The 27752-nt window shown below is 48.2% G+C and overlaps 1 protein-coding gene across 1 annotated transcript in view; it reads left to right on the top strand.

Annotated features, from left to right (window-relative positions):
- Nucleotides 1-624: 624 nt before the first annotated feature.
- Nucleotides 625-27752, top strand: part of adam19a (ADAM metallopeptidase domain 19a) — a 43196-nt gene continuing 16068 nt past the window's right edge. The window contains exons 1-6 of the mRNA XM_086024033.1: nucleotides 625-971; nucleotides 6923-7002; nucleotides 17875-17951; nucleotides 24376-24457; nucleotides 26266-26342; nucleotides 27237-27426. Of these exons, the coding sequence (XP_085880159.1) occupies nucleotides 854-971; nucleotides 6923-7002; nucleotides 17875-17951; nucleotides 24376-24457; nucleotides 26266-26342; nucleotides 27237-27426 (624 nt within the window). The 5' untranslated portion in view covers nucleotides 625-853. The remainder of the gene's footprint in view (nucleotides 972-6922; nucleotides 7003-17874; nucleotides 17952-24375; nucleotides 24458-26265; nucleotides 26343-27236; nucleotides 27427-27752) is intronic.

Raw genomic sequence — 27752 nt, 5'->3', positions numbered from 1 at the left:
GCACCATGCAGGTATTGATTGATGGAACAACAATCGCTCTAAGACAGGGGTCACCAACTCCGGTCCTCGAGGGCATCTGTATTGCAGGATTTCCATCTCTCCCTGTTGTAACACACCTGTTAAAATGATCAGGATCGTTATCAGGTCAACAGCTTGCTGATGAGATGATCATTTGAATCAAGTGTGTTACAGCAGGGAGAGATTGAAAACCTGCAGGACAGGTGCCCTCGAGGACCGGAGTTGGTGACCCCTGCTCCAAGAACTCAAACAAAGCTCATATAAAATGTCTTAAAACGGTCAACTCGCGAGAATCACCTTGGCGGATGAGTCTTGGTGTTTCGCGATATTTGTATTGTTTTATTATCTGATCCAAAATGAATTTTTCTTTTGATATTTAAGTAATTCAATATAACAATGTAATTTAATCTCTCATGCTGCATGTTTTCCAAACGTCCGTGTCCAACGATCTAAATGTTCAACAGTGCCCCTTGTGTGTATTATTCATGCCTTCTCTTCTTCTCATAGCTGGGTTTATGCAATTGGGAAAAAAAAGCATTACGCGTGGAGGGAGGCGGCTAAATTATTTGACCTTCTATCAAGTAAATGGTGTGGACTTCATCATTAAACCACCCTCATTACCCAGAGGCACAGTTCGCTTTATTTTGACGGTCCAAGCCGGATTTTGTCGTCACCTCGTCGAGCTAACTTGACGACACAGAGAGGAACCGGAGATTCGGAGAACCGAGAGGAGGCAGCGAGGCGCCTAGCCAGGCAAAGGCAAGCAGAGTAGAGAAGGCGGGCGACGACGAGGGAGGACGGGGCGACCGCGGCGGCACCACGGAGGCTCACCGGGATGTACAGTAAACACAGGCAGAAAAATGGCCACATATCGCCGGCGGCGCGCGCCTCGTTGCTCTTGTTTGTCGCTTTGTTCTTGCTGAACGGCGCCCGGGGAAGAGCCAGCGGAGCGGGTAAGTCAAACTTGGAGTCAACCAGTTGCGCGTGGATGCTGACGTTAACGAAAGAAAAATGAAAAAAAAAAAAAAAAAGAGAGACTCGTCGCAGAGCGTTTTTGGACGCATGACACGGCCCATTTAGCGTCGGGGAAACTTTCAACTTTGTCCGTCTTGAGGCGCAACGAGCCCTTGGCCGCGTGCGTCCATCGGGACTGCTGCCCGGAACGAGTCGCAAATTTGGCATCTTCGACTTGGCTGCTGCCGCTGCTCCGCCGCCTTGCCCTTTTTGCTCCTCTTTTGTCCTTAAAAGGAAGAGTTTTGGAGGCTCCGGTACCGAGTTGACCAAATTGAAAATGGGGCCCCGACATACGATTTTCCAGGTTGCGAACGGCGCTTGCAGCAGGGGCGATTCTAGTTTAGGGGTGCTGACATTTTGTAGGTACGGGGCAACAAATTTCAAATCTTTTTTTTTTTTTTTTTTTTAATCGCCAAGATCAATGTGACCGAAGAGAGCGCGAATAAAGAAACAAAACACTGTTTCAATTTTGTCGAGGATTAAGGAATTGTGACATTTAATGACTTCAAAAAGTGGGCAAAAATGACCCCGGTTTCAAACTCAAAACAATAGACTGACCTGTGATTGAGTGTAGCACTGCAGGGACAAATAAGAGCAAATTTTGAATGGAGATTAGGACTACAATTGCCGTACAATTTATCTTAGCAGTTTTGGGGCTTCCTTTCCCCACACAACAAGACATTACCATGAAAAACAAAGGTAACACCATTTCATCTTTCCTCTCCCTCACAAATCAAGATTTTTTTGCGATTTTTCTCCCTGTTGTAAAGTTAAACAAATGCAAAAGGAAAAAGTGTTGTAAAACATTCAAATCTCCTGCCTGCCGTTCATCTATTTATTGTTGTAAGCGTAAAAGCACCCAAACAGATTTTTTCAAAATTCATTGTAGTTTTGTTTTTTTCCGATCAGCCGATGAATCGGTTATTGCAATTGAATTGTCAGCATCTGCCTCAAAAATTCCATCTCGGTCTGGCCCTAGTGCTGACTTTGGTGCTGCATTAGCGTTGCTCTTGTCAGTTATGGCCTCCAATTGTGTTTTTGATACCAATATGGAGTGTAATTGTGCCTTTTTTTTCTGATGTATGACTTAATGAGTGCTGTTTACACCACATGACCAATTTCTGGTTACGCTGCCAACATATGTCCGGAAGTCGGTTGTAAACAGACGACTCCCTGTAGTTTGAATGTGCTGACGGGGCACCGAGTGTGATTCATCTCCAGTCATGTGAAACGGGCGGATGAGCAGAACAATGGCTGCCATTCAGTAAAGCGCACGATTCAGGTCGCGGTCGAATCGGGATCTGCCACGCTGACGACGACCTGATTCATGAACGGCGGGCGGCGACGCGAAACACAGCCGCGTCTTTCTCGCGCGGCGCCGTCGGGGGCGCGGCTTCTCCATCGGCACGCCTTCCTCATCCCGACATCCGAGGTCGCCTCCGGTGGGCTCGCGTGGGCTGCGTCGCGTTAGTCACAACTGAGCTTCTTGCCGTGTGTTAAATGCCGGTGGAGGAGTTGAGGAGTGCTCTCCACTCTCTCTCCATCCAAAAAAGAATCCAAACTCCCACGGCTGTTTACATTTCCTATCAGGTGAACTTTTCTTTCCTTGTGTACAAATTTGCAATAGACCCATATGTTTTTTTTTTTTTTCAGTTCCGATACCGATTATTAATAGTCGAGGAGGCCGAGAACCGATATTTGGAGCCGATATTCATTTTCAGGAAAAGGAAAAATATTGGCGGCAAAATAAAAAATAAAATGGAACTTTGTTTAATCGTCTTTAAGCATATGTTCTGATTTGCCTAATGTTCATTGATTATTTTAAATGTTTGTCAATATATACATCTTTGTTGTGAAATTCAAACGAAAAGGCAACTCCCAGGGTCATCAGCATGTCTTCAAAAGTTCAATGAAAACAACAGCGTCCTATAGTCCTGTACGGTGCATAAAGTTGTCCAAAATTTCCAAATGACAGAAATGTTCAAATTTCACTTAAAAAAGAAAAACAAAAGGTGCAGAGGCTTCCCGGGGTCAGGCCAATCTCTTAGAAAGTAACAGAAAATTTCAATCAATAGTTCCTTGAAGTGAACACTGTTTTAAATTGGTGTATTATCGGCCATCAGATTTAAAAAAAAAAAAAGTCAGAGACCGATATTCATATATTCTGCGCCAATAATTGGCCCGGCCGATAATCGGTCTATCCCTAATACAAATTGTTGGTTCTGCCTACAGCGCTGCGTATGGCTCCACAAGTGAAAGCGCTTTCATCGTCTTTACAGAAGGCCCTAGGTCGTCATGGTAACAAAAGACAGAGCACCATTCGCTCGGCGGCATGTGGGCTGGGCTATTTAGTGGTGGCGAGCCGCTCTCTCGATGACGGCTCATTTTGGCAAGACTCAAGTGTGTCAATTGTACAAATGCAGCGCTGCGTCGAGCGCGCGGTAATAACCTTGTCACCAAGCGATCCAATGCAAACGGTGCAACAACAACATTGCAAAAGACAACATTACCCAACACACGGCCTTCATCCTCTGCGAAGAGCAACACATATTAGCGTCGCACTGATGAGTTGTTGCTTTTTCTCATGTTCTTACGTGTTGTTTTGGCGTGGCGTTTGCATTGATTTCAATGGCAGCGGACCATTTGAGGTCGGAAGCGTGCCTTTGACAACGCTCAGCGCCATCCGCTCGGAAGTGCTCCTTTCCTGCGCTGCGTAAATCACGAGACTATCGTTGCAGCCGACCGCTAAGATGGAGAAGTATTCGGTCGTGTGCAAAAACGTTCTTAAAGCGGAAGTCAACGCAAACATTTTTTTTTGTTCAAGAATATGTTCTATAGTTGAAATACGGCATTGTGATAAATATCGCGTTTGTGGAATAAGTGTTAATCCGCTCGTTTTTAGTCATCTCTGGGGTCGGCCATTTTGTCTCCTGTCGACTGAAAATGACATCACAACCGCTCACAACGGCCAATCGCGGCTCAGATTCAGAAAAAAAGGTCAGCCGTGATTGTTGTGATGTCATTTTCAGTCCACAGAAGACAAAATGGCCGCCCCCACAAATAGCTAAAAACGAGTGCATTTTGCTGCATTCCACAAACGCAAAAATGAATCAGAATGCCGCGTTTCAACTAGTGGGCCTGCTGGGAACATATTCCTGAAAAAAAAAAAATGTTTGGGTTGGCTTTCGCTTTAAGCAAACAGACAAAGAAAAAAAACGAGCAACATTGTGTCCAATCGGCCACGTAACAAGCATCCGTGAATGAGCGCGATGAATAAGAATCATTTTTGGTTGGAAAAGTTTTCCTTCCTGTTTGTTTCCTGCGTCATTATTTCGGTGGCCTCCTCAGCGTGTCTGTCATTTGCTTTGACTAATAGCCAAAGCACCAAGGCGGCGCTGACGGCCAACTAACCGTTCATTTATGCGAAAGGGAATAGCGGGGAGTCGTCGTCAATCGGTCACGTAGCGTCGACCCAGCGGGCCCCTTTTCAAGGCCACTCCTCCAAATCAACAGCTTGCATATCAATCGAGGAGGGAAAAAAAGTGCCAGGGTCGCCTCCCACCCTTTTGACTCCACTCACACAGACACTCCAATTGCGGGCAAAGGACCCCAAGGATGCTCCTAAAATGCTTGTGGGGGAAGTTTTTCGACACACGCACACCTCATGCATGACATTCCGAAGCGGAGAGCCTTTTTCCACTGTGAGTCACCCACGTGAGGTACGTGCGGGAGAGGTCTGGATCCGGGATAGCGGACCTCGAGGACCAGACTTGCCGACACACTCAGAGCCAACATGCCAGGGGTCCCATTTTCAGGGCCCCTGGACATGCTTCGATGTGCTTGTGTGGCTCCAGCGGCCGTTGGAGGAGTGGAACTTCCAGGAGTTGGACGTTTTGAATTTGATCCAATGGTCATGACATGTGGGGTCCCTCAAGGGTCAATCCTTGGACCCTTTCTGTTCAGTCAGTTTATGTTCCCTTTGGGTCAAATCTTTCAGAAGGCCAGCGTTGGCGTTCGCAGCTATGCAGATGACGCACAGCTAGCACACGGATGGACTTGATGGTAGAATAGATTTTCAAATTCTGCTCGCTTGCAATTTGGGAGAAGAAAAAAAAAACAACAACCTCTACTTCATTTTGGTTGGTTGGTCATGAAAGTTTAAAAAGCCGCAAGTCCAAATGTTTAGTAAGCTGCATCGTCATTCATGGTTCATTTGCCTTTATTTAGCCTAGAGAACATATTGTTCATTGAAATACACAATAATGTATTGCTTAATTGAATTGATTGAATCCTCGCAACAATAATCACGGACTGCGCGGCAATCGCAATGTTGAAAGGGAAGAACGATTGCGATCCGATGATTTTTCCAAATCGCTCAGCCCTGACGGGAAGCCAAGGAGGCGCGAGGGCAGTGCCATCAGTCGTATGGCATCCCATTCGCAGGCGTCAGCCTCCCTTCCGGATTGATGCTTTCGTTTTCTCCACGCACTCTCGCAGATTGTCGATTGGAGTCACATTAGTGGCTACCCCCCCCCCACCCACTCGCTAAATCACGACCCGGAGAGCTAACGATCAGCGCCCGAATGACGGCTGCTGCCTGCTTTACGCACTCCTCCATGCAAGTTTGCTTCAAGTTTGCAAGTTGGAAGCCTTCATCCTCCAACCCGTGGCCTATTTTTAAAATGTTTTCCCCTTTTAATGACTTGCCAAGGATGTGGCGCGTTTTGTCAACGTTTTGACTTGCTCACAGAGACGCTCCACTTCTGAAGAACTTTGAGTCAGGCCTTCGTTATGGCCTACAAATAAAATCTCCCGTTGATTTTTATGATTTATTTATTTTTGGGACATAAATCAGTTTTCTGATTTTTTAAAAAAAAAAAAACCTTTTTTTTTTTTTTTTGCCCCTAGCTGATGGAAAAATCCAATTTTCAGCAAAAATGATTTGTGTACACACTTGTCAATTTCCCACACGATGTGAACGTTTATGAACGGAGGACAAGATGATGATGGGAATGTTTTTGGCTTGTGTTTTAGAGGGCGTCCAATTCTGCTTCTATGAACAGCAGCGAGTCCCAGCACTTGATTTCTTTTTTTTCGAATCAAGTGACCCAGCTTCTGACTGCAAGCGCACAAAAAAAATGACTTTTTGATCATTTTTGATGCGTCTGCATTGTGACTTGCAATGCAAAATCTCCCTTTCTAGTGATGCACTACTTATTGTTTTGAGATTGCATCAGCCTCTCGTTCCCCGCATTTGAATTTTATGCAAATGCGAGGCTCGGACGAGTCCGGTACTGGGAAGTGGCCTCTCCTTTTCAATTAGTCTTTTTCTTGGCTCGGATGCCACGGACATGTTTGCCCCGGCCCGTCGGGAGCCGTTGCGGCAGGCCCAAGCTGACGTTTTGTGGATTCTTTTGCCTGGAATCCGCAAGTAATCATGACTTTTGCTGGAGGGGGGAGGGGGCTTCATTTGAGCTCTCTTACCTTGAAGAAATGAAGTCGGTCAGCAATTTTCCTTCCCCCCCCCAGCCCCCCCCCCCCCCTTGTTTTTGTTAAAAGGCCCACATTTGTCTGCCAGTCTTTGTTGTTTAGCGATGCAAATGGAGAGAGCCCTTGGATTCTTTTTGTCGCGCTCGTTGCTTTCCCGCCTCAATAAAAGCTTGCAGGCCTCGTGTTTGTGCGACCCGCATAACTCCAACTAATGTCCGGAGATTTGTTTTTGAGGTGAGCCTCGTGATTCTTGTCAGCAAAGCCAGTCATCGTTTGGCGGAGATGGGCAGCGATACAAAAAAAAACCAAAAAAAAAAACCCACAGAGCTACGTTTGGAAATAATACAACAGACTGCACTCTGTTAATCTCCGGCATGTGTTTTTTATTTGCTTTCCAAAGGGTTACAGAGAGGACGGACGGTGACGGCAAGATGGCTTTCTCAAGACCGAAACAAGAGGGAGGCAGACATCTCAGCTCAGGTTGGTGAATTCGTCATCTCGCTTGACGTTGGTTGCGCTGTCAAATGTTTTCAAATGATTAGACCAGCGAGTCACAAAAGTGCGCTTTGCGCACCGCTAGTGAGTTGCTGATAAAGTGGGTGCGCAAAGTTTGGCGAGTTTTCGTGTGTGTTTAGGTCCCCAAAAATGTGGTTGATTTGCAGAATTGTAATTACAAATGATGAGAATAATTTCCACCGACACAAGAGGGACCTTGCAGCGGCCGCTGCTTGGGCCCTAACTAGAGCTGCGAGCAGCCACAAACGGCCCTGGCGTTCCTGGTCGCGTTGCGCTCCTGGCACGTTGGAAATGGCGCGTTGGCGCTTCCCTCATGCAGTCATCCCTCATGCAGTCACCTGTGCTTTTGCCACCCCCAAAAAATCGTGGGATTGTTTGAGCCTTGGGGAAAGAAGGCTCACGCGGCGTATTGTCGAGAACCGCTCACTGAACGCTTCTTTCCGACTCGGGCGTGCCGGCGTCTTGATATACAGCCGAGACAACAAGATGCAATCCGGGGAATTCATTCATCCATAATTCATCCTCTTTCCGGCTAATAGAATTCCACCGTGCAATTCGCATGCAGCAGAGTGTTGGGCCCAAGCAGGTCGAGAAAACCATTTTTGGCGTGCGTCCCGGATGACACGGTGATGGCTCCCACAAGTCTGCCTCCCTCAACTACATCTGGAGAACCGCTTTTCCGGATCGGCATTTGGCTCATGTCGTTGAAAGTGATGCATTCAAAGACTCGAGATGGCCTTTTTGAAATCGACTTTTTAAGCGCTGCGTATTTTTAGTTCACCTTCATCGTCCAAGTTATTTTTGCTCTCGTTCATGAAGATATATATATTAATATATTTTTTTTTGTGGAACAGGAACACGCTTGCTTGTTACCGTCTGTCATCTTCGTCTCTCTCTCTCTCTTTCTCTCTCTCGGGGCAAAACAAAACGAGGCAAATAGCAAGTTGTCGTCAGAGCCAAGAGACGCATTTGCGTGAGCGCTGCTCGTCGCCCTGTCGGCGGATCTCGGCTGACGCAAAACGCGGAGCCGCCGGCGCGACGCGTGGGCTGCTTTGCTCTCTCTTCCGCTCGGTCCGCAGTTTGCACACGTCCGTTCAAACGGTTTGAATGTAGTTTTGTCGGGAGCGCAGATGGGCATGTCATCGATTAAGTGTTGGGTGGAATCGATTAACTGCACGTTGACGCATTGACGTCACGTCTTGTTCTGAAGCGGGAACCATCCCTTGTCATTTTTCATGTTGTTGTTTGAAATAATAACTTTGAACTCTTGAAATGCAAGACATGAGATGTTTTCGTCAACAATTTGAGTGATTCCCACCGGTTGGAGACCACTCCCGAAAGCGGCGCTTCTCAAGCTTTACTGAGCCTCGACTTCCGAGGTCCTTTCGCTTTCCCAGATCAACTTTTTGGTGACGTTGTCACACTTAAAAGACCCAAGTCTAGCCAAGTTACCGACTCCAACTGAAGTCTGTCCAAGACGAATCTGTCTTTCAAATGAATTCACGCTTCGTTTGCATTTCTTTGAGTGGAAGATTCATCTTTAAAACCAAAAACACGTATCTGTAACATATCGGATATTTGTCATTGTAATACAACTTTATTTATTGCTTGTCTTTGTTGAAAATCTACATGGGAAGAGGACCTTGAAAACAAAATGGCATATTAAATCGCAATATTGAGGTCAAGAAAAATTGCAAGTAGACTATTTTTGGGGAAATTGTTTGTGGCTCCACTTTACTGAAGTAAAATGAAAACTCCGGATCCAGTGAGTCAGTCCTACTCCCGACTGGCGCGCATTCCCCTTAAAAAAAAAAAAAAAAGTCCATTTATTGGCGCAGCTTTTTGACTTCTAACCAACAAAGGCCGCCAGGGCATCTCTTGACGCAAACCCAAAGCCGTCAGTCTTATTTGGACAGCGTGGGAGCGGGGGGGGGGGGAAACGCTGGCGATTCCGGGAAAGGTCCCCGGCGCGTCAAAGGAGTGGATGACAGGAATCGGCAGCTCTTGCCGGGGGACACAAAAGTGTCGTTGAGTGCCGCTTTTCACACCGGTCCATGATACAGCCGTGCACATTCAAGGATAAAACACCGGCACTGCAATAAAAGCCTTTTGTGAATTTTAATTTGCTCACAATACGTTTGTGCGGCTTTGTGCTTTGTTCAGCTAAAACACATTTACTTGCCTATAGTCCTGGTAATTAATTACCCAGCGGATCCTACGCGCAGTTACGTCGGAACAGAAGTGGAACTTTTCCAGTAATTTCAGAAGAAAGGAAAAAAAAAAAAAAAAGCCAAAACGTGCCCGCTTTAAACGTGAAGCCTTCACAAACCCTCTGCATGGTGCAGACTAACGGGCACGGAAAAAAAACAACACTGTCCTCTTGTCTCGGCTAACAATGGGATGTTAAGCTTTTACAGCGGACATCTGTTTCCTTCCCTTATCGGCATTATTGAGCAATAATACATTGGCGGAGCGCTGCTAGTAAAGCTCCATCTGGACACACGGGCGACACAAGTGTGTGACTTCGCTTTGGAGCCGATTTTTAAAGAGGACATATTATGAATAATTGACTTTTGAATTGTTTGCGTGCGCGTAGTCGGCCGGGCGGCAGGCGGGCACATCGAATCGTGTCACGCTCCATGTATCCATCGACATACGTATTGGATCGTCGATGAGAGATGTGCAGTCGGTATGAATCGACTTAACCGACGATTTGTCCCTTCTTTGAATTGAATAAACCCGGACAGTCGGAGAGCTCTTTTTGCACATGAATAAACGCGGCGAAAGCTACAGCCGCACCACCAAGAATCGTAACGTCATCCCGCTGAATTGAACCGAATTTGAGCGGTTACGTTTTCAAATCGTGATGTCCTTGGATCGCACCGTCCGCCATGTATCGGGAAATGTATCCGTTTTGATTGAGAACTGCTGCAGATGATGTACAGTGCGAGGTCAAACACGCAGGACTCGAGCGAAAGGAAGCGGGCAGTCAAAGCGGGAAATTTGTCCGCCAAAAAATTGGCAGAATCGAAAGAATCAAAATACTCAATTCACCAAGTCCAAGAGCAACGTTGAAAGTAAGAAAAAAAACGGGGCATAAAGCTGCAAGGAAAGCAAACGTGACGAGGCAAACCTACAAAGCGGACGCGGGGAAAACACAATGGCGACCACCTTAGGTTGTCGTAAGGGCTGGATTCCGTTGGCTAGGGGACTGGAAAGCAATGTCTCCGTTGAAACGCACTCAACGATTTTCACCCGACTTGAACTTGATGCGCGCGGTTATTGGGCTGAGTTGTTTTGCAATGAAAAGTCGGAAGTTGGCGCAGATGACAGAATAAGCAGCTGGAAGGGCCACGGAGCGTAACTCTTCTTGCGTCCTGTGAAGGTGCCGAAAGCAATTCACATCTAGGAACGGTTTCGATCACGGTTCAAGTTGCAATCGTCTTGGAGGGTAAACGGATTGAGACGTTGTCTTTGGGAGAAAGACAACGGCGGCAGCGAAAGAGAGCGCGGCAGACGGGATCCTTGGGGAGTCTTGTTTTGATCGCAGCGGGCCGGCCGGGCTTGCGAGCGCCACGCGGGGAGACTTGACTTGAGTTGAGTTGAGTTCTTGCCTGCCTTTGATCGGCTCCCCTTTAGAAGCCACGCCGAGACGTCTTGTGACAATGACAGCCGACGCGTCGGTCCGTCGGGCTTCGGGGATATTTCGGGGAGCGCAAATGGGATACGACTCGCTTTCAAAGGACATTCTGGGGGTTTGGAAAGTGAGCGGAGCCGACATAGCGCGCCGACTTGTGAAAAACGACGACAGCAAAAGACACGGGCGGGAAAGTAGAATGCCGAGGCCCAGCACGGGCGCGCTCCCCAGTTGCCAAAGCGCCGAAGACAAGCAGGAGGGAGTCGACTCAGAGGCCGTTTCCAAGAAGCGAGCCGATGACACACGCACACACGCACACGCACAGGCGCGCAGCTGCTGTGGGCCCGCCCCCCCCCCTTCGAAAATTCACATCCCCGGAGTCATGCCTGACAAACATTGAGTCTTCCAGGGCTTGATAATGCCGTCACGAGAGCAGCTTGCCCCAAATTGTCGCAGCCGTGTAAATCGGTTCCATCGGACTAGAGCAAGTCGGATATTTGTTGTCGATGCCTACCGCCGCTAGTTTTACTTTAGTTTGTTTTACTTTCGGGAAGTTGTTTTTCCTCATCCGGGACGTTTGGGGAATTGGTTCCGTTACCACGCTGGTAGATTTTGATTTCTAATCGGTTTTCCCCCTTGAAATGATTTGGAGTGCCGTCAGTCCATTCCGCCGCCCCCCCCCCCCAAAGCAACAAAAACATGTTTGTCATGTGTTTCAATAAGGAAAACGGTACTCTCTGATATCGTTCTTGACAAGATCATCATTCAGGACATGAAAGCGTTTTTGCCAGACTCGAGACAGAAAGCACCAAAGACAAGAAGTTCTGCAGTTGCCTTTTCGAAGGAGGCCTTTTGGGCTCATTTGGGCCATTTGCAAGTCGGCTCCCAAATGGAAGCGCGTCTCCGAGGCAAGTTGGCAGCTTTTGTCCTCTTCAGCCGAGCTATCATCTGAAAGCTCGTCGCTTGAACGTGAAACGGAGCTCCCCAAAATGTCTCTTTTGTGTCGAAAGCGATCGCTTGGGCTTGACTCGTACGAAATGGCAAACAGCGAGAGGGAAACGAGTGCCCCGCGCGAGACGGATAAGCGCCATTGTCCGCTTGCCGGTGAACAGATTTCAGATTGCCGCTTTTCATAAAGCTTTTCATTGCGATTTCATTTGAGGACGCCCGTTTGTTCTGCAGCGATTTTGTCATTGGATTGTCTGCAAATTGTCGGTGAAAGCGAGAAAGGGACGGAATGAGTTGGAAAGAAGCGCCGCGTTTCCGCTCAAAGCGTCTGAGGAAATGACGGTCTTCATTTGGCCAGCCATACGTCGTTTGGTTTTTCTTCTTTCAAATTGACACGGTTCCATCCAAAATAAGTGTGCCTCCATCTAGTGGTTGACGGTGGGATTACAGCCAATGTAAACGACAGCTAGGCTGGAATAGTTACCAAGGGTAAACCGAGAACGCTGGAACTTCAATAGAACGGTTATCGTCCGATGGGTCGGCCAATCGACTCGTCCAACGAGTGATCGAGTAATCGGATGCTAGAAGGCGCTGATAGACTGAAAGGTTGGTGAGTGGTTTAGATGCAGGAGAGCAGACGTTTAGGTGGTCTGGAAATGTCTGTGTGGATGGCAGACAACAGCCTCAGGGCAACTATTTTGCGACTCCTTTTTTTTTTTTGTGATGGACTTTTTCCCTCAGCCCTACGTGTGTCAGTGTTTAGTTCTTTTTTGGTTGAGGTGTCAGTTCCGCAGTCAACCATGACTGGCCGGATGAAGTCGGCTCGAGTCTCCCGCAAGCGATCGTCTGGCTTTTATTTCTTTCCACATTCAAATATTTTCACGGGACAGACGAATGAGCAGCTTGAAGCGAGTAGTCTAAGCGCCTTTTTCAGGAGAACTGCTTGCGAGCTGCCGAACATCCGCCGCGGTATCGTCGAATATTTATGGCGATGTACTTTTCTCGTGCCGTACGTACGAGTGACCAACAACAGTTTAAACCTACGTCTGGCCGCAGTGAGTTCATGATTGTGTTTTCTACTCTAATTGCCGGTGACCCAAACGCTGTTATTGTACGGGAGCTTCATGAGGTGTTTTGTATTTATGGGTAGAAAGGGGGGGGGGGGGGGGGAAACCCCTCTCCAAATGATTTTACCACCATTGTCGCCGGACCCCAGCCCGATTGAAGAAGCTCTTCAACATTGCTTTTGTGGACTACGAACCCCGCTATTGTCGAAGCTAATCGCCGATGATGATCAAAACATTCTTCACTGAGGCAATTCCCTGAAATTCAATGACAATTACGATTATTACCCTCCACCATTAGAAAATTGGCATCGCCGCAAAAAAAAACATGACTAACATGCATTTCTATCCTATGTTTGTTTCCACGAGCAAATCATACTCCAACGTATACATTTGCACCTTTGTTTTGCTTATATTATAGATGATATACACTGGTCCAAAAAGGAACTTGCGTGACCTGAAGAAATTGATTTACGTTGACGCATTTTCTTGTTTTGTAGCCCAAAATAAAGGATCCTTGGTGATTTTCAATTATTAGCAAAATGATGCAGATTTTTTTTTTTTTTTAAAAACCGAGCAGCGCTGGTGTATACCGCGACTGTTTGGGAACGTGAACAGAAACTGCATCTGCTCAACAATGGGGCAAACCGTTGGCACTTGACGGCTTAGTCGTGAGCAAGGCGGAAGTTACCCGACGGATGTTTTAATCCATCCTTGCTAAATGTGCGCTCAGCGTTCAAAGCGTGTGGACCTGCCACTTGGAACTATACATACACTTTTGTCATTTTCCCCACGTTTCTCTTCAGACCGCCACTTTTGAATCAGGATTAGGTGGAGCGCATTAAACGGCGGAATGTATTCCACCCTCAAGGATTTGGATTTGTGTCGGATTTCAGACAGGCGCTCGGGCGTACGAGCCGCCGACGCATCGGCCTTTGGCTCGCTCGGGCCGCGCCCACGGGGCGGAATCCGAGACTTTTGCTTTTTTTTCCCCGAGAGAAGAATAGGCAAAAAGCCAACGGTCTTGCCAAACGACGCCAACGGTCCCCTCGTGATCCGTTCCGCGCCTCGACAACCGGCGCGTGCGTTGCGTCACACCCGTCCTAGCACTTGCATGGCGAACGTACGGAAAACCTCCGGTCCTAACCTCGCGGGGAGAATATTTCGAATCGGGACGCTTTTGGTCGGCGCCAATGACAAATAAGCCTTCGGTTTGCGTTGGATGACAACGGCTTTTTCCTGCCTCGATCGCAAAGGTCACGAGACGGAGTGATCGCGATCGTCTTTTGCTTTCTCCTTTTGCCCACTTTTGATTGTTGACTTTCTGTGCGGGGGGCGACGGGGTGTTTACGGCTGCGCCGCTGCCGCTGCCGCTCTTCTTCTCTCAGGAGGCTGGGTGGGGCGGGGCTTGCGAGAAAGGGAGGTGGGGGGGGAGCAAGCAATGTTGACCTAAATGTGGCTCTCATTAAGATGGCCTGCGCATGAGGCTTGGGGAGGGCATACAGCCCCCCCCCCCCTCTCGCTTTCCTGCTGGTCTTCTCCCGTTCAGTCTGTGGCCTCCACATGATGTGTTTATTTTGTATCTCGATCTTACTACTCGTGTCTCTTCCAGGTTTTTTGGGGCCAATGTGTGCGTGTAAAAAGAGAAATTGACCTCCTTTGAAACCAATTTTCGCCACGCTTTGGGTTTGCGTGGCGGAGTGTGGAGGCAAGAGTTGAAAGAAAGGAAGAAAGAGAGAAAGAAAGAAAGAAAGAGGGAGGGAGGGAGGCAGGAGTGCAGGATCCATTTTTTTTGCGGCAGCACTGCAAGACTGCTGACGCCAAGGAGAACGTGACTTGCGACGACAACAATGATCCGCCAAAGACCGAACGAAAGCGGGGAACTACGAGCAACCAAACGATATGAGACAAACCGGGCACACCTGGACAAGACGAGTGGCTGGAGGGGACCGATCGCGACGCGCCAGGACCAGAGCAGGTGTCAGACCGCAGCCTGACGAGCGACGAGCGAGAGAAAGCAGACACAAACACAGATCGCCCGACTTTCCGCCGCTTTGCGTGGACAAATGAAGGGATGGAAATCCTGGAAACCGGAGGGTCTCCCCCGCCCCCCACCCCCCCCCCGAATCCATCTTTATAAGCCTCCCCCCTGCGTCCGCTCCCTCTCAAGCCTGAGCCAGAGTTGAGGCGCCTGCGGAGGTCAACATGAAGGGAGGGAGAAATAGCAAAGAGCCTCGTCCACGCTCACCCAAGTTTGCGGTTGGAAAATCGCGCCGGCGGGCTCCGCAGAGTTGCCGAGTCGGCCTCTAATCCGCCGGCCTACTCCCCGCCTCGAGCCGAACGCCGCGGAACCTTAAGTAGCTCCTAATGGCCAGGCCGCTACCTTGCCTGCAAAGCCGAGCCGAGGCGGGCGAGCGAGCGAGAGAGAGAGAGAGAGAGAGAGAGAGAGAGAGAGCGGCAGCATCACAGAGTGCCGCTTCAACGGACCTCTGTCATGTGACCTGAAGCAATACGTATCACGATACGATATTGTCACGATATCGCGATATCGGATTTTGCAATACAATACGTATCACGATACTGCCACGATATTGCGATATCACGATGTTGCGATATCACAGTATTGTGATGTTCTACCCAGTTCATCTCGAAATGTCGTGGTGAGAAATGAACCCGCTGTATGTTAATCAGAAGATATAGATCAGAGGACAAATTGAGTCAAAACTATTTGCTTCAAAACATCCTATTTATTATTCATGTTTTTGCACATTTTCTCTGGAAAAAAAAAAAAGAAAATGGAGTGTTCCACACTGCCATCATTAAATCGATATTAGAAGCTGAAAAATCGCTATTATGTTTGGCGGCCGAAAATCACGATATATTGGCAAATCGATTTTTTCCCCACACCCCTACTTCCAAGTGGCTGCGGTGCGCTTCCAGGTTGCGCAAATGCAGTCCGTCCCTTTCCCCGGACGGCGAGCGATCGATGGTCTCCACGCCGCCGCTTCGCTTCGTACGCCATTGCGGCCTTGTGCCCGCCCAGGCTCGCCCCGGACATCTTTTTGACCGCCCTTAAGTCTTGATCCAGGCATGGAATGCTGCAAAATGGACTCCTCAAACCTCCAAATGGAAGACTGGTGTTGCAAATTGAGCAGAGGGCAAGGAAAGATTCTCTGCTGCGCAACGTACCACGCACGCACGTCTGTGCCACTGGATTGACGATTTCTCTCCGCTATTGTTCGGGGCCTTTTCTTTGTGTTCAAGCCTTGGAAATCAAAGCCCGGAAACACTCATTCCTTGAAAATGTTTTTTTGCGAGGCCAACCATTTGATGAGGAATAGATTGCAAAGCGGGCCGCCATTGGCAAGCAAGAAACTTGACCTTGCTTGATGAAGAAGCTCTTCTGCTTTGGGTCCTGATTTTGCCCCCTCAATCCTGAATAGCGATTGCCGAATTCCCCTGTGACCGATGGTGGGAAACTGGGGGGGGGGCTATGCTTTGCCACTGAAGGCTGCATGCGATTAGCCTGGATTCTCGCACGTTTTGTTTGGTGGCACGTCAAGAGACGCTAAAACCAGGCTGACCTGGCAGCTTGCCTGATGGAAAGGCGCCTTTCTTGCTCCGACTTTTTCTGACTGCGTAGTCTTCACAAATCTTGCGCCTGATCAGATTTGTTGCTTTGGACCCAACGTTAGTTGTAACCTGAGTGAATATGATTATGCAGCTGTTTTTTGTTTTGCAAGAGCTGAACATAGGAAGAAAAAAATAGTGAGGGGGGGGGGGGGGGGTGGTGGCACCCGAGGCAAATTGACTCCTCCTCCTCCTCCTCCTCAGAATTGCTGAAAGCAAAGGCCCTTTTTCTGACTTTGTCCTGCTCCTTTATCCCAAGTCAAGCTCCGCGCCACTTTGCCCGGTCCTTATTCACAGCGCTCGAGTGACCGGGACAAACGGGGGACGCTCCTTTGACCGGACGTTGTCCTCCTTTCGCTTGGACAAAGTGGAGAGGAAAAAGAGACGCCGATTGGCCGATTTTCAATGATGTCAAGCTGACGTTCGCGGCCTGCGTTCCATCTGTTGCTTAAGTTATGTTCAGCGATCCGCTGTAGGCCGAAAAAAAAAAAAAAAAAAATCTCTCCCACCACCACAAAAAAAAAAAAAACATCTTCATTTTGAAATGTCACACAGTGCCTCCCACGCCTCGCAAAAAGCATCACATCCCCAGAGCGCGTGTTCTTCGGAGGCAGGAAGAAAAAAAACCAAAAAAAAACGCAGAAAGCTTTGGCGCTCACCCGTCGCTCGCTAAGTGAGACGTGGAAACCTTATTTAAGGCCAGCCCAAAGATAAGATGCGCCAAAGTAAGTAAGTAAGCCCGATCTGAAATAAGTAAAGTAATACGCTCTGCGCCGTATTACTGCCCGGAGGGTGTGGGGGGGGGGGGGGGGCAAACAAACAAAAAAGCCGAAATGGATTCTTCCTGATGCCATACAGGGAAGATGACAAATATTAGGTAGGGACAAAGATATTCCGTGCTTCAACTTGGAATCTGCTTTCAAAGTAAACTAGCTCCACGCAGACTTCATTCCGGGGTAGGAAATTGATATCTGATGTGTTTCAGCATTTGTATTTCCCTCACGCCGGCTTTTTCAATCAACAATTGTGTCTGGCGCTCCCTTATCGCGAGGCACCACCAAAAATGCCGGTTGTTGTTCTCACGCTCCCACGTGGCATTAGTCAGAGCAAACGCGAGCGCGACCCAACGTTGCCCGCTCACTGACGACTCGCCGTGACTTTCCCAGCCGAAGTGAATCACTTGCGACCGCACGTCCGCGTCCATTAAAAGTCAGCCGCCTTTCTTCCTCGCCCATCCTTGGGAATCCTCGCATCCAATTTCTCATCTCATCTCATCCCTCGAGGTTTGAAAAGCGTTTGTGCGAGAGGTGCGGATTTTCCGGCATACGCTCACTTATGCAAAATCGAGCAAATGAAAGTCGAAAATCTCACTGGCGCCCCCATTGAAAATGTCGCCGATTGAAATGGCGTTCATGGCGAAAAACGGCACCGAAACACTTGACGCTCATCTTCGAAGAAGGGAAGAAGCCAAAGGCGGGCCGGAGCGCAAACGCGGCGGCGGCGTCACGTCAGCGTCTGACAAATGTCCCAAATGTGTCCTCCCTCTTCATCCAACAGGACGGACAGCCAATCGGAGGGGAAATCGAGCTCTCCTCCGCCGACCTGCGGCTGGTCCTCCAAGTGGAGCATAACCGGTGAGTGGTCCCACTGCGCGTGCATCCCACACGTCCTCCTTGGCCTGCTTTCTGTCGTCACGCTCAGCCTTGACTTGTTTTGTTTGCGCTGCAGTCGCCGCTCACGGCTTTTCGTCACTTTCACTTTTACCTTTTAAAAGGAGATTTTTTTATTTTTATTTCCCCCCCTTCTTCAATTCAAGACTTCCCAGGTGCTTTAATAGCGCGGCTGTTTGTCGGATTACCTCAAGGATCAACAGTTCTATCACACTTTTACACCGCCTTCCTCTGGCTTCTGGTCAACACTCGCTTCACACGCTCAATTCATGACCAAGCCTTTTGCCAAGGCCAGTAACTCACCGCATGAAATGGGTGAAAAATTGAATGATGTTGTTGTTTTTTAAGAATACTAGCAATGGTAGATTTGCAAACTGCCTATAAAAATCTGTAGCACTAACAGCATTCTCAGTTTCAGATTTTATAATTTTTATTTCCTTCTGCAAAACAGTTAGACTTGCTAAAAGTACTTTTTGCAGTTTTACACTTGCAAGTCTTACTGAGGGCTAATTCTGACCCCCCCCCCTCCAAAAAAAAAACTGTAAAGTGGTATCTTGACTTACAAATTTAGGACGATTTTAGTAGGGCGTGACCGATGAATCTGCGATATTAGCTTTTTAAAAATTGGCACAAAAAAAAAAAAACGCAGATTTTTGCCGATTTTTAATGATTGAATGATTGAAACATTACAACTTAAAACAAAGATAATGATATTCAAATACCCCCACCCCTCCTAAAGAAATGGCAAAAAAAAAAGTTGAATACTAAAGAACAAAGTATTGTCAAGTGAAGTGATTGTAGTCATCATATATATATATATATATATATATATATATATATAATTTTTTTTTTTTTTTTAAATAATCAGCTGATTAACCGGGTAGCGGATTTTTATTCCGCAAACATCAGAATCGCGTCAGCTTAAAAAAAAGTCTGTATTAGTCGGGCTTGTCAATTTAGTCAGCTCTCAAAATGAGCAAGACGCCGGATGCCGGGCGGATGTCGTCTCGAGCTCGCCGGCGCCTCAACTTTTAGCCGGCGACGCGACGGGAAGCCACAAATCCAGAGACGGCGTGTAATTTGCTCCACGCCAATGCCAAGACTCTTCAAGATTTGTTCGACAAACCTGAGCCCCGCTTTGACTCGACATGTAAAAAAAAGCGGCCAGCTTCATGGAAGCTTCAAAGCGGCGGCCGTGCACTACTTTGACATGAAACGATGAAACAGCTTTGAACAGGAAGTATGGCCTTTCGGAGGTGGAGCATGCGGTGAGTGAGAAGTGCCACGCGCTGCAGGCGGTTGCTTGGAAACAGATTGACGCGTGGCGGCCGAGAGGAGACAAAGCGGGCGCTTTTCGGAAGGTCCAGAAAATCCAAAAAGTCGGCATTCGGCGAAGGCGGCGCGGCGGCAGCGCGCGAGAACTGCTCATCGTTGGCCCGTCTTTGCGGGGAGGAGATTTCAAAGCGGCAAAGTGCACAAGTTTGGCCCGGGGAATGTAGGTGGCAAACACGTGGGGGGTGGGGGCCCAGTGGGGGTTCCTGGCCAAGCGATGCCCTTCAAGCTGTTGATTGCCACTTCCACAAGCAAAAAAAAAAAAGAAAGACCCAACTACATGAAGTGTTTTGTCATGGCAAATCTTTTCGCTTCAAGGTGTTTTTCCGTCGCGTTTGGTTTTGGTGCTGTGTCCATATTTGGCACAGGTTGCTACGCTACTGAACAGGCGTTCGTTGGACCTCGTCCGTCCAACGCAAAGCCCCGGGCTGGCTTCGCTTCTAAGGAGGCTGAGGATACGAGCGCGTAGGCCGCACGCTATTTGAAGCCAACGTTGCTAATGTTCAACATGCTAAAATCCGACATTTTTACCCCTTCAAACCAACCCCGGCGTGTCGATTGAATATGTTGTATTCGGCGCGTTTGTTATTTCCTCCATTTTGTCCTTGTGGTCGACCGGACTGCTCTGCCATCATGTCGCTCTAAATGGACTTTGCCACCGCGGTTGCCGTGGTGGCCAGCAGCGTCACGTCGCGCCGCCGCAAACGGCTCGTGCACAGTGAATGGCTCTGTCAAATGCAGTGTAAAAAAACAAACAAAAAAAACAGCTCTTAGTGCTAACACACATCGCACGTAGCTAAATGAACTAGCTAGCATCAATGTAGCGGTTGGTTGGTCGGTTGAGAGCGGAATGACGACGATACTGTCGTCGGAGCCGTCGAGCGCCTGCCGGACATTCCAGACGAGGCTGGAACAGCCGGCCCACACACGTCGTCCTCGGATGTTTGAATAGCTCGCGCCTGAGTCACAGTCTGGTTGGTATTTGTGTCGTGGGGGCCCGCTTGTTCCCCGCGTTGCGCAATCGCGTCAAACAAGCTACAACTGCAATCCGATCCCGTCCCATCCTTTGTTTTTTTTTCATGGCTTTCGACAGGATATTTGCTGCACTGCCTTCAGATGTGCGACTGGCGAGACCGAAGGCAAACGGGCGAGCGCTCACCGTAGTCGCACCCCCATACAAAGCGTTTCCACCCAAATCTGTTGAATTCTTCTTTTTTTTTTTTTTTTTTGCTCCCTCAGAAGACAGTCAAAGCTCATCTCGGCCCAACGGGGAAACGTGTCCGACTTAATCTTAATGTGTTGACACCCGACACGAGCAGGTGGGAATTTGGACTCCCGCGAGAATCTGGAGAGCTTTATGGAGCCGCATCAGTCTGTTTTAGTAGCCCACTTTTCTTCATTGATTTCTTTTTCCAAGCCCAGGAAATGATTTGTTTGAACTCAGCCTCAGCGCCTCCGTGCTTCCACTTTGTGATTTCAAATCAAATAGGGGCTTTGTTCTTCTTATCGCAGTCTATTCCGGCTCTGGATGACATGGCTGTGATGATGACTGGCAGCTCCAAGTCAACAGCCGCGTCAAAAAAAGGAAAAAGACGGATGAGCGTTGGCTCCCGGGAGGGGCGGGTGTTAGCCCATTCTGGAGCAGCGCCTTGACTTGCGAGTTTCATCGGCACTGTTCCCGACTGTCCAACTGTCACTGATCGCGAGCGACAAAAAAAAAAAAAGTGTCGCTTGTTTTTGAAAACATACCGTCATCATCGCGGAATCCAGTGCACCGGCTGCTAGAGATAGACCCGTATGCTTTTTTTCGGGGCCGATACCGATGATTAGTCGTCAAGGGGGCCGATAACCGATATTTGGAGCCGATATTCGTTTTCAGTGAAAAGGAAAATATTGGCATCAAAATCGAAAGAAAAATGTACTCTTAACTTTGTTTTAACGTCTTTAAGCATATTTAGCGAACAATGTTTCAGTTTTGCATAATGGTGATTTAAAAACTTTTTGGCAATATACATCTCTATTATAAAATTCAAACAAAATGTTCAGGGAGCACCCGGCCGGGGTTGTCAGCATGTCTTAAAAAGGATCAATGAAAACTTAAACAATAGCTCCATGTAGTTTTCTACAGTAAATGAACATTTCAAAATGACAGAAATGTTCAACTTCCACATATCTTTGTTTTGATTTCCATAGTTTCAAATTGATTTATGATCGGCCAGCAATATTTTAAAAAAGGCCGATGCCGATATTCATCAAAAAAGCCAAACGTCGGTGCCGATAATCGTCCCGGCCGATAATCGGTCCATCCCCACCATTTGGCCCGATGGAAATGGTGCCTGCCTTGGCCACTTGGGGGCAGTATAGGTTTCATAAACTTACCCAAAAGCAGCTTTGTTTCAGTCCGCAATGAGTAATTGCGTTTGCTTTTGCAATCACTTGAACTGGCAGTGGTAAGAAACAGCTCGGCTGAAAAAGTCAAGTGCAAGTGGAGGTGGGAGTGTACTCGAAAGACTTGACGGGAAGTGGTGAAGGGGAAGTGGTGTGCGGCAGAAGGAGTCGGTTGAAGACTGACATCAGGTGCCGCGGCCGGCCCGATGTTGACTCACCCCGAATGAGCCGCCCTGCCGCTTCCTGTCGAGCTCAGGAAGCGGGCCCGGCTTGATGCCCCCGCCTCTCAGACCTTCCCGTTCTGGCTTCAAGAGCAGGCGGGGGGGCGGGCCTCGCGGCTCGCGATGCCACCGCGCCGAAGCGATTGGCCGGGACGGGCCGCGCGCGCGCCGTCCCGCTTGCCGTCTCTGATCTGGCAACGCCTCCCTTTCAAAGTCTGCAATATCTTGACTTCCGCTACAAATGGCACCTCGCCCGCCCGCTCGCTCGCTCGCGTTCTGACTTCCGCAGAAGCATTTTGTCTGATAATAAGTGCAGGCTGCCGGAGACGGGCTGACGCTTATGTCTTTCTTTCTTTCTTTATTCTGATTTCCTTAAGCTCTCAAATTGTTTGTCTGGAAGCCTTTTTGTGTGTTTGTTTCCTTCGCTTGGTGGACACTTTGCATGCAAATCTGCCCCCGTGGCCCAAATGCAAGTGTGCGCACAAGACCAACGATGTGCCTCGCATGAACAAGGAGCAAATCATGATGCGCTTGAAGTATCAAAGCATTAGCGACATGTCAAGGCGCTTGCCGTTTTGGCGCAAAGCGAAACGTGAGGAAAAAGTTGACAAGAACAGACCAAATTGAGGGTGTGCACACTTGTGCAACCACCATCTCTGTTGTTTATTTTGACTTTTTGAAAAGATGTTGTTGTCCCCCCCCCCCCCAAAATGAATTGTACCGATTCTATGTTTCATCCATGGTGGGCAACGTTTCGGTCTCATTTTAAACAGCACAAAACTGGCATTTGAACTGGGTGGGGTGTGCAAACTTTTTATAGCCGCTGTATTTCAAAGAAAGATTTCCAAAATACATTTTCCTTAATGCGTGCCCTTGAAAGGTCTGAAAGGGACGTTTTACGCTTTAAGCATACCAGCTGGGCCTGGCTAAAATTCTGCTAACCAAATAAATAAGCGATTAAAAAAAAAAGAGAGAGAGAATACATCTAATGAACAAAATAACTTCTTTTTGGGCTTAGAACAATCAAGATCTGAATTACAGGCAGAACATTTGACTGTTTTCCAATACGCTGTCTTTTCGTATTTGTTGAACTTTACAACAAAGGGAGAGAAAAAATTTGGGGGAAAAAATGACAGATTTATGGAGATTTCTCCGTGACTTTTTTTTGGGGGGGGTGCGCATTTGCACATCATTTTCTTTGTCTTATGTTGTAATGTGCAAAAAAAAAAACAAAAAAAAAAATCTTTCAAAATCATCACCAAGCATTTGCGACGCAGCTTCCTTCTCTTTTTTTTGTTCCTACTCATTTTGTGGCGGCAATCCAAGGCCGTGCAGCGCTTGCGTGTTGGATTGGCCGCCGTGCGTAATGGCTTGCTCGTTGCAGATGCTTGCTCTCTTTTTCCAGATGTCCACTGGAGAAGCAGGCAATACTTTGTAATTACATTAACTATAACCAAGGCATTGATTTGTATCTTTCTCTCCTTTTTTATTTATTTATTTATTTATTTATTTTTTGCCAGAGGCCAGCCTGTGATGATTTTTTTTTTTTTTTTTTTTTTTCCTGTCAAGCTCCAATGCACAGCAACAACAACAAGTAACAATTTGATGTTGCCATGGGAAGACAGCATGCGATTTTCCCCTTTGGCTCCACGCAGAAATGCACAACGCTTTAATTGCGCCTCATTTTGCCCTCTTCGGCCCATTTTTTTTTTTTGTCTGACTTTAATTAAAGCCCCAGTAGGTGCCGCATAGTGGGCGGCGGGGGCGGCGGCTACGCAGTTAAAAATCATGCCAAATCCTCACAAACGCACAAAGCCTGATTTACTCCCCGCCAACAATTCACAAACAAAAAAAGTGTACAAAAATGTAGCCATCAAACAAATACAGTACATCCTGCTTCAGAAACAACAACAATAAGGCAGCATGTTTTACACATGCAAAGAAACATTTCTTCAGTTTCAAAAAATATCCTTCAAGGGCCAACTAAAATCTTTCAAATCCTCCAAAGAAGTACAACGAAACTCTTTGAAGTCTCCAAAATGTCCTCCAAGTACAAAAAGCGAACAACGGACTTTCCGTCGTTGTAGAATTGTAAGCTTGTTGGCGAATTGTTGGCCGGGAGGAAATCAGGTTTGGCGTGTTTCTAAGGTTTTCAACTCCCTGCATGTGGGGCTTGAAATTGATAAAGAATGCGCTGGTGGCCACGGACGCCGGCAACGGCGCGGCAGCTGTTCGTTCAAACGGCAGCGACTTGCTCTATTTCCTATTCGCCGTCTTGCCGTCGATCCCGGCGGGCACGGCCCGACCCAACGCGGCCTCGGAAACGCCGCTACGACGTCGACGAGGCGCCTTGACGGTCCCGCCGTCAGATGAGATCGAGAGCGAGCGCGTTGCCCGCGGAGACAAAGTCCAGCCTGTGCGTGACTCAACGTCTTCTTTTCTCCTAGTGAGCTTTTGGGTCGGGACTTCACCGAGACCTACTACACGGACGACGGGCGGCCGCTCACCGTGAGCGGGAGGAACTACACGGTAAGTCAAGTCGCCCCCCCCCCCCGCACGTCCTTTGAAATGGCCAATCCGCAAGGTGCTGACACCAGGATCCGCCCACGTTACGTGGCATAGGCCAATCGTTGTCAAAGTGTGTGTACGCAGGCTCCCTCTAGTGGTAGGTGAAGAATCACTCAAAAATACCGTACGCATGTTGAAGCGCATGGGAAACTTTCAATAGGAATTATGCTGAACTCTATTTTCCCCGACTATGTTTAAGTTCCCTACTAGAAGATTTACGCTGGCTCCCGCTGCTCCACTTCGGTGCGAGCGCGGCTTGTTCGCTTGCCGTTCAACGTGCATGCTGGGATACCCCAAAACAGGAGCTACTGCATGAGCCAAAGTCACTCCCCATTGGGCACGGCTTAAAAGATGAGGCCGCCTCGCTTCGTGGCTCACCCGCTCCCAAAATGACAAAAAAGGATCTTCTGCTGCCATGCCACAAGATTCCACATTCCCCACTTTGTTTTCCCTTCCACACGAAACTGATTTGGCCACGAGACACGTATTGGATGGGGCCTTGCCGGGTTTTTCTTTCCAAAAGGAAATACAGCACGCGTGTTAAAAATGCATCTGCTTTTGCAGCCGCGCACACGTGACGAGCCTCCGCATTCAAGTCACTCGCACCCTGACGGTCGTTAATTGTTGGTAGGTGGGGCCTTCGTCCTCGCCCCCCCCTCCCAGAACCCCCCCCCCCCCACCACCACCACTAGCCTCGCTGACAATTAATTTGTATGTTCGCTATAACCGAGCCGGAATGAAAGAGCTCATTTCACGCTCTGATGAACTGACAATTAAAAAAAAAAAAAAAAAATCATCCAACCTGCTTGCATAATTTAAACCTGGTGGCGTTAAAGTCTCCTTTTCACATGAGCAGCTGGTAATAAGGCCAAGATGGCTGCTTTTGATATCACCAACCCCTGCGCTTCTTTTATGCCGAAAGGAGGATTCGCATCAGCATGTTTGCGCCTCACAGTTCAGAGGTCGCGGGTTCGATCCCGGCCCCGGCCTCCCTGTGTGGAGTTTGCAAGTTCTCCCCGTGCCTGCCTGTGTGGCTTTTCTCCGGGTACTCCGGTTTCCTCCCACATTCCAAAAACATGCATGGTAAGTTGATTGGACTCTCTAAAAAATTGTCCCTAGGTGTGATTGTGAGTGCGGATGGTTGTCTCTGTGTGCCCTGCGATTGGCTGGCAACCAATTCGGGGTGTCCCCCGCCTACTGCCCGAAAACAGCTGGGATAGGCTCCAGCATGCCCGCAACCCTTGTGAAGAGAAGCAGTATCGATGATGGATGGGCTTGATCAAATGTCAAAGTGGAAAATGTCCCCTTGACTTTTGAAGCAAACGAGCATGACGCCCGTCACTGTTTGCCGCTCTTTGGTAAAGGCGCCTGTCACGCGAGTCAATCGCGCCATTCGCAACCAGCACCTGCAACAGGGGATTGTTTGCCAGTGGAATTTGTGTGAACACACCCTGAGGCTTTTTTTGGGTTGAAATTTTATCTTCAGATTTTTTTATTTTTTATTTTATTGTTCTACATTTCAATGCCAATGTTGTTGAGAATGAAGTTAATTTGCTCTTTAAAAGGATGTACTGGAAATGAAAAGATGCTCAGAACGATTGGCGACTTGTTAAGGTTGAAAAAAGGAGCGAATCCATGAAAGTGCGCTGTTGAACGCCATGCGGTGGAACATTCGGGTGCACCGCTGCAAAAAGTCCCAAAAGGCGCGCGCGCGCGTTCTCCCGTCGACTTGTGTGTGACCGCAGGCCTTTTGTTGTCGTTTTGTCCAGGATCACTGTTTCTATCACGGCAACGTCAAAGGACATGCGGATTCCTGGGTGGCCCTCAGCACGTGCTCGGGTGTCAGGTGGGCACAGCAAGCAAACACTCTTGCGTCATTACATTTATAAAGAAGAAAAAAAAAAACATCGCGCCAACTGCTCGGCCAATTTGACCCTGGTTAATATTTCAAGAAGGAAAAGAGATGCGATTGATGTCCCTGCACAGTTGTGCGATTCTTGCGACTTTTGCGGAAGATCCTTGTCGACCCCGACAGACATCGGTCCTTGAAAAGGACTCATTGGATCCTCTCAAGCCAGTAGTTCTCAAACTTTTGACAAAAGGCCCGACCCATTTATCGGATAAGGCAAAGATTTGAGCATTTGAATGCATAAATAGGATGATTTTTGCAATTTTTTCTCTCTCTTGTTGTAAAGTTAAAAAATGACAGTATATATGGAAAAACAGTCAAATGTTCTTCATATGGTTATTGTTGTAAGCATTAAAGGGCCAAACAACCGGGTGTCATTTGATTGGTTTTTGTATTCTTGAAATGAATCAGACGATTAATCGGTGATGGCAATTTTATCCTGCTAAAATCTGTGTGTGTCAGGCCCGGCCCTACTTTTCACACAGAGTACCGCCGAAAACTCAACTTTGTTCTCCTAGTACCACCGTTATCGCCAACATTCCAATACAGTAGCCTACCGGGCCTAAGTGTTTGGCAAAAAACGAGGCAGAGGTTGAATTCCGACACAGTCTATTCCATATTTTTGTAGGCCACTTGGAACTCGTTCACTGCCAGACCTTTTCAGAGCCTCTAACATTTGAAAAAAATCTAAATAAATTCCTGGGATCGAATGGCTGGACTGTGAAGTCAATTGGTCAATGGCAGTGAATGAGTTAAGGCGACGCAGTTTGAAAACTGAAGTTGAAAAAGGATTGAATGAGGTTGCCGGCGCCGGCGCTTGCCTTTGCCCAGGGGCCTGATCTCTTTGGATTTCAACACCACCTTCTACCTGGAGCCGGCGGGGGCCAGCGCGGGTCCTCCCCGCCGCCATCGCTTGCTGCCAGCGCAGCAGCTGCAGTTGAAAGGCGGAGACTGCGGCCAAGGCCACCACCTTGCGCTGGCCAACCGCGTCGCCAACTTCCTCGCGCCGCATCACTTAAGGGTGAGTGGAAGTCGAAAGAAACGTCGCGGCGCTGGCCTTTGGAATCCCTTTTTCTGGGCCGACTCTTTTCTGAAACTCTCTCCAACTATTTTGAAGATTCATTGAATGTAGCTTGCCTAGCGCCACTTCTACTCGCTAACCTTCGCGCGCCGTCATTTGTCTCGAATGCTTTGTGTATTTTCTTTCAAATTGAGTCGCATCATCAATCACTTGAAAAGGGTTCTTCACGTCATTAGCTGAAGCGCCTCATCCATTTCTTTCGCTCCCATTTAAGCACCCTGGCGGTCTGGAACTCAAAAAGTGACCCCGCTTTGGCTTGTTTGCTT

This window comes from Filicampus tigris, chromosome 2 (genome assembly GCF_054856515.1).
Source record: "Filicampus tigris isolate MCC_2025a chromosome 2, RoL_Ftig_1.0, whole genome shotgun sequence".
NCBI classification, from domain to species: Eukaryota; Metazoa; Chordata; class Actinopteri; order Syngnathiformes; family Syngnathidae; genus Filicampus; species Filicampus tigris.
Note: the sequence above shows the minus strand (reverse complement) of the source record. Positions and strands in the feature narration are given on the sequence as shown.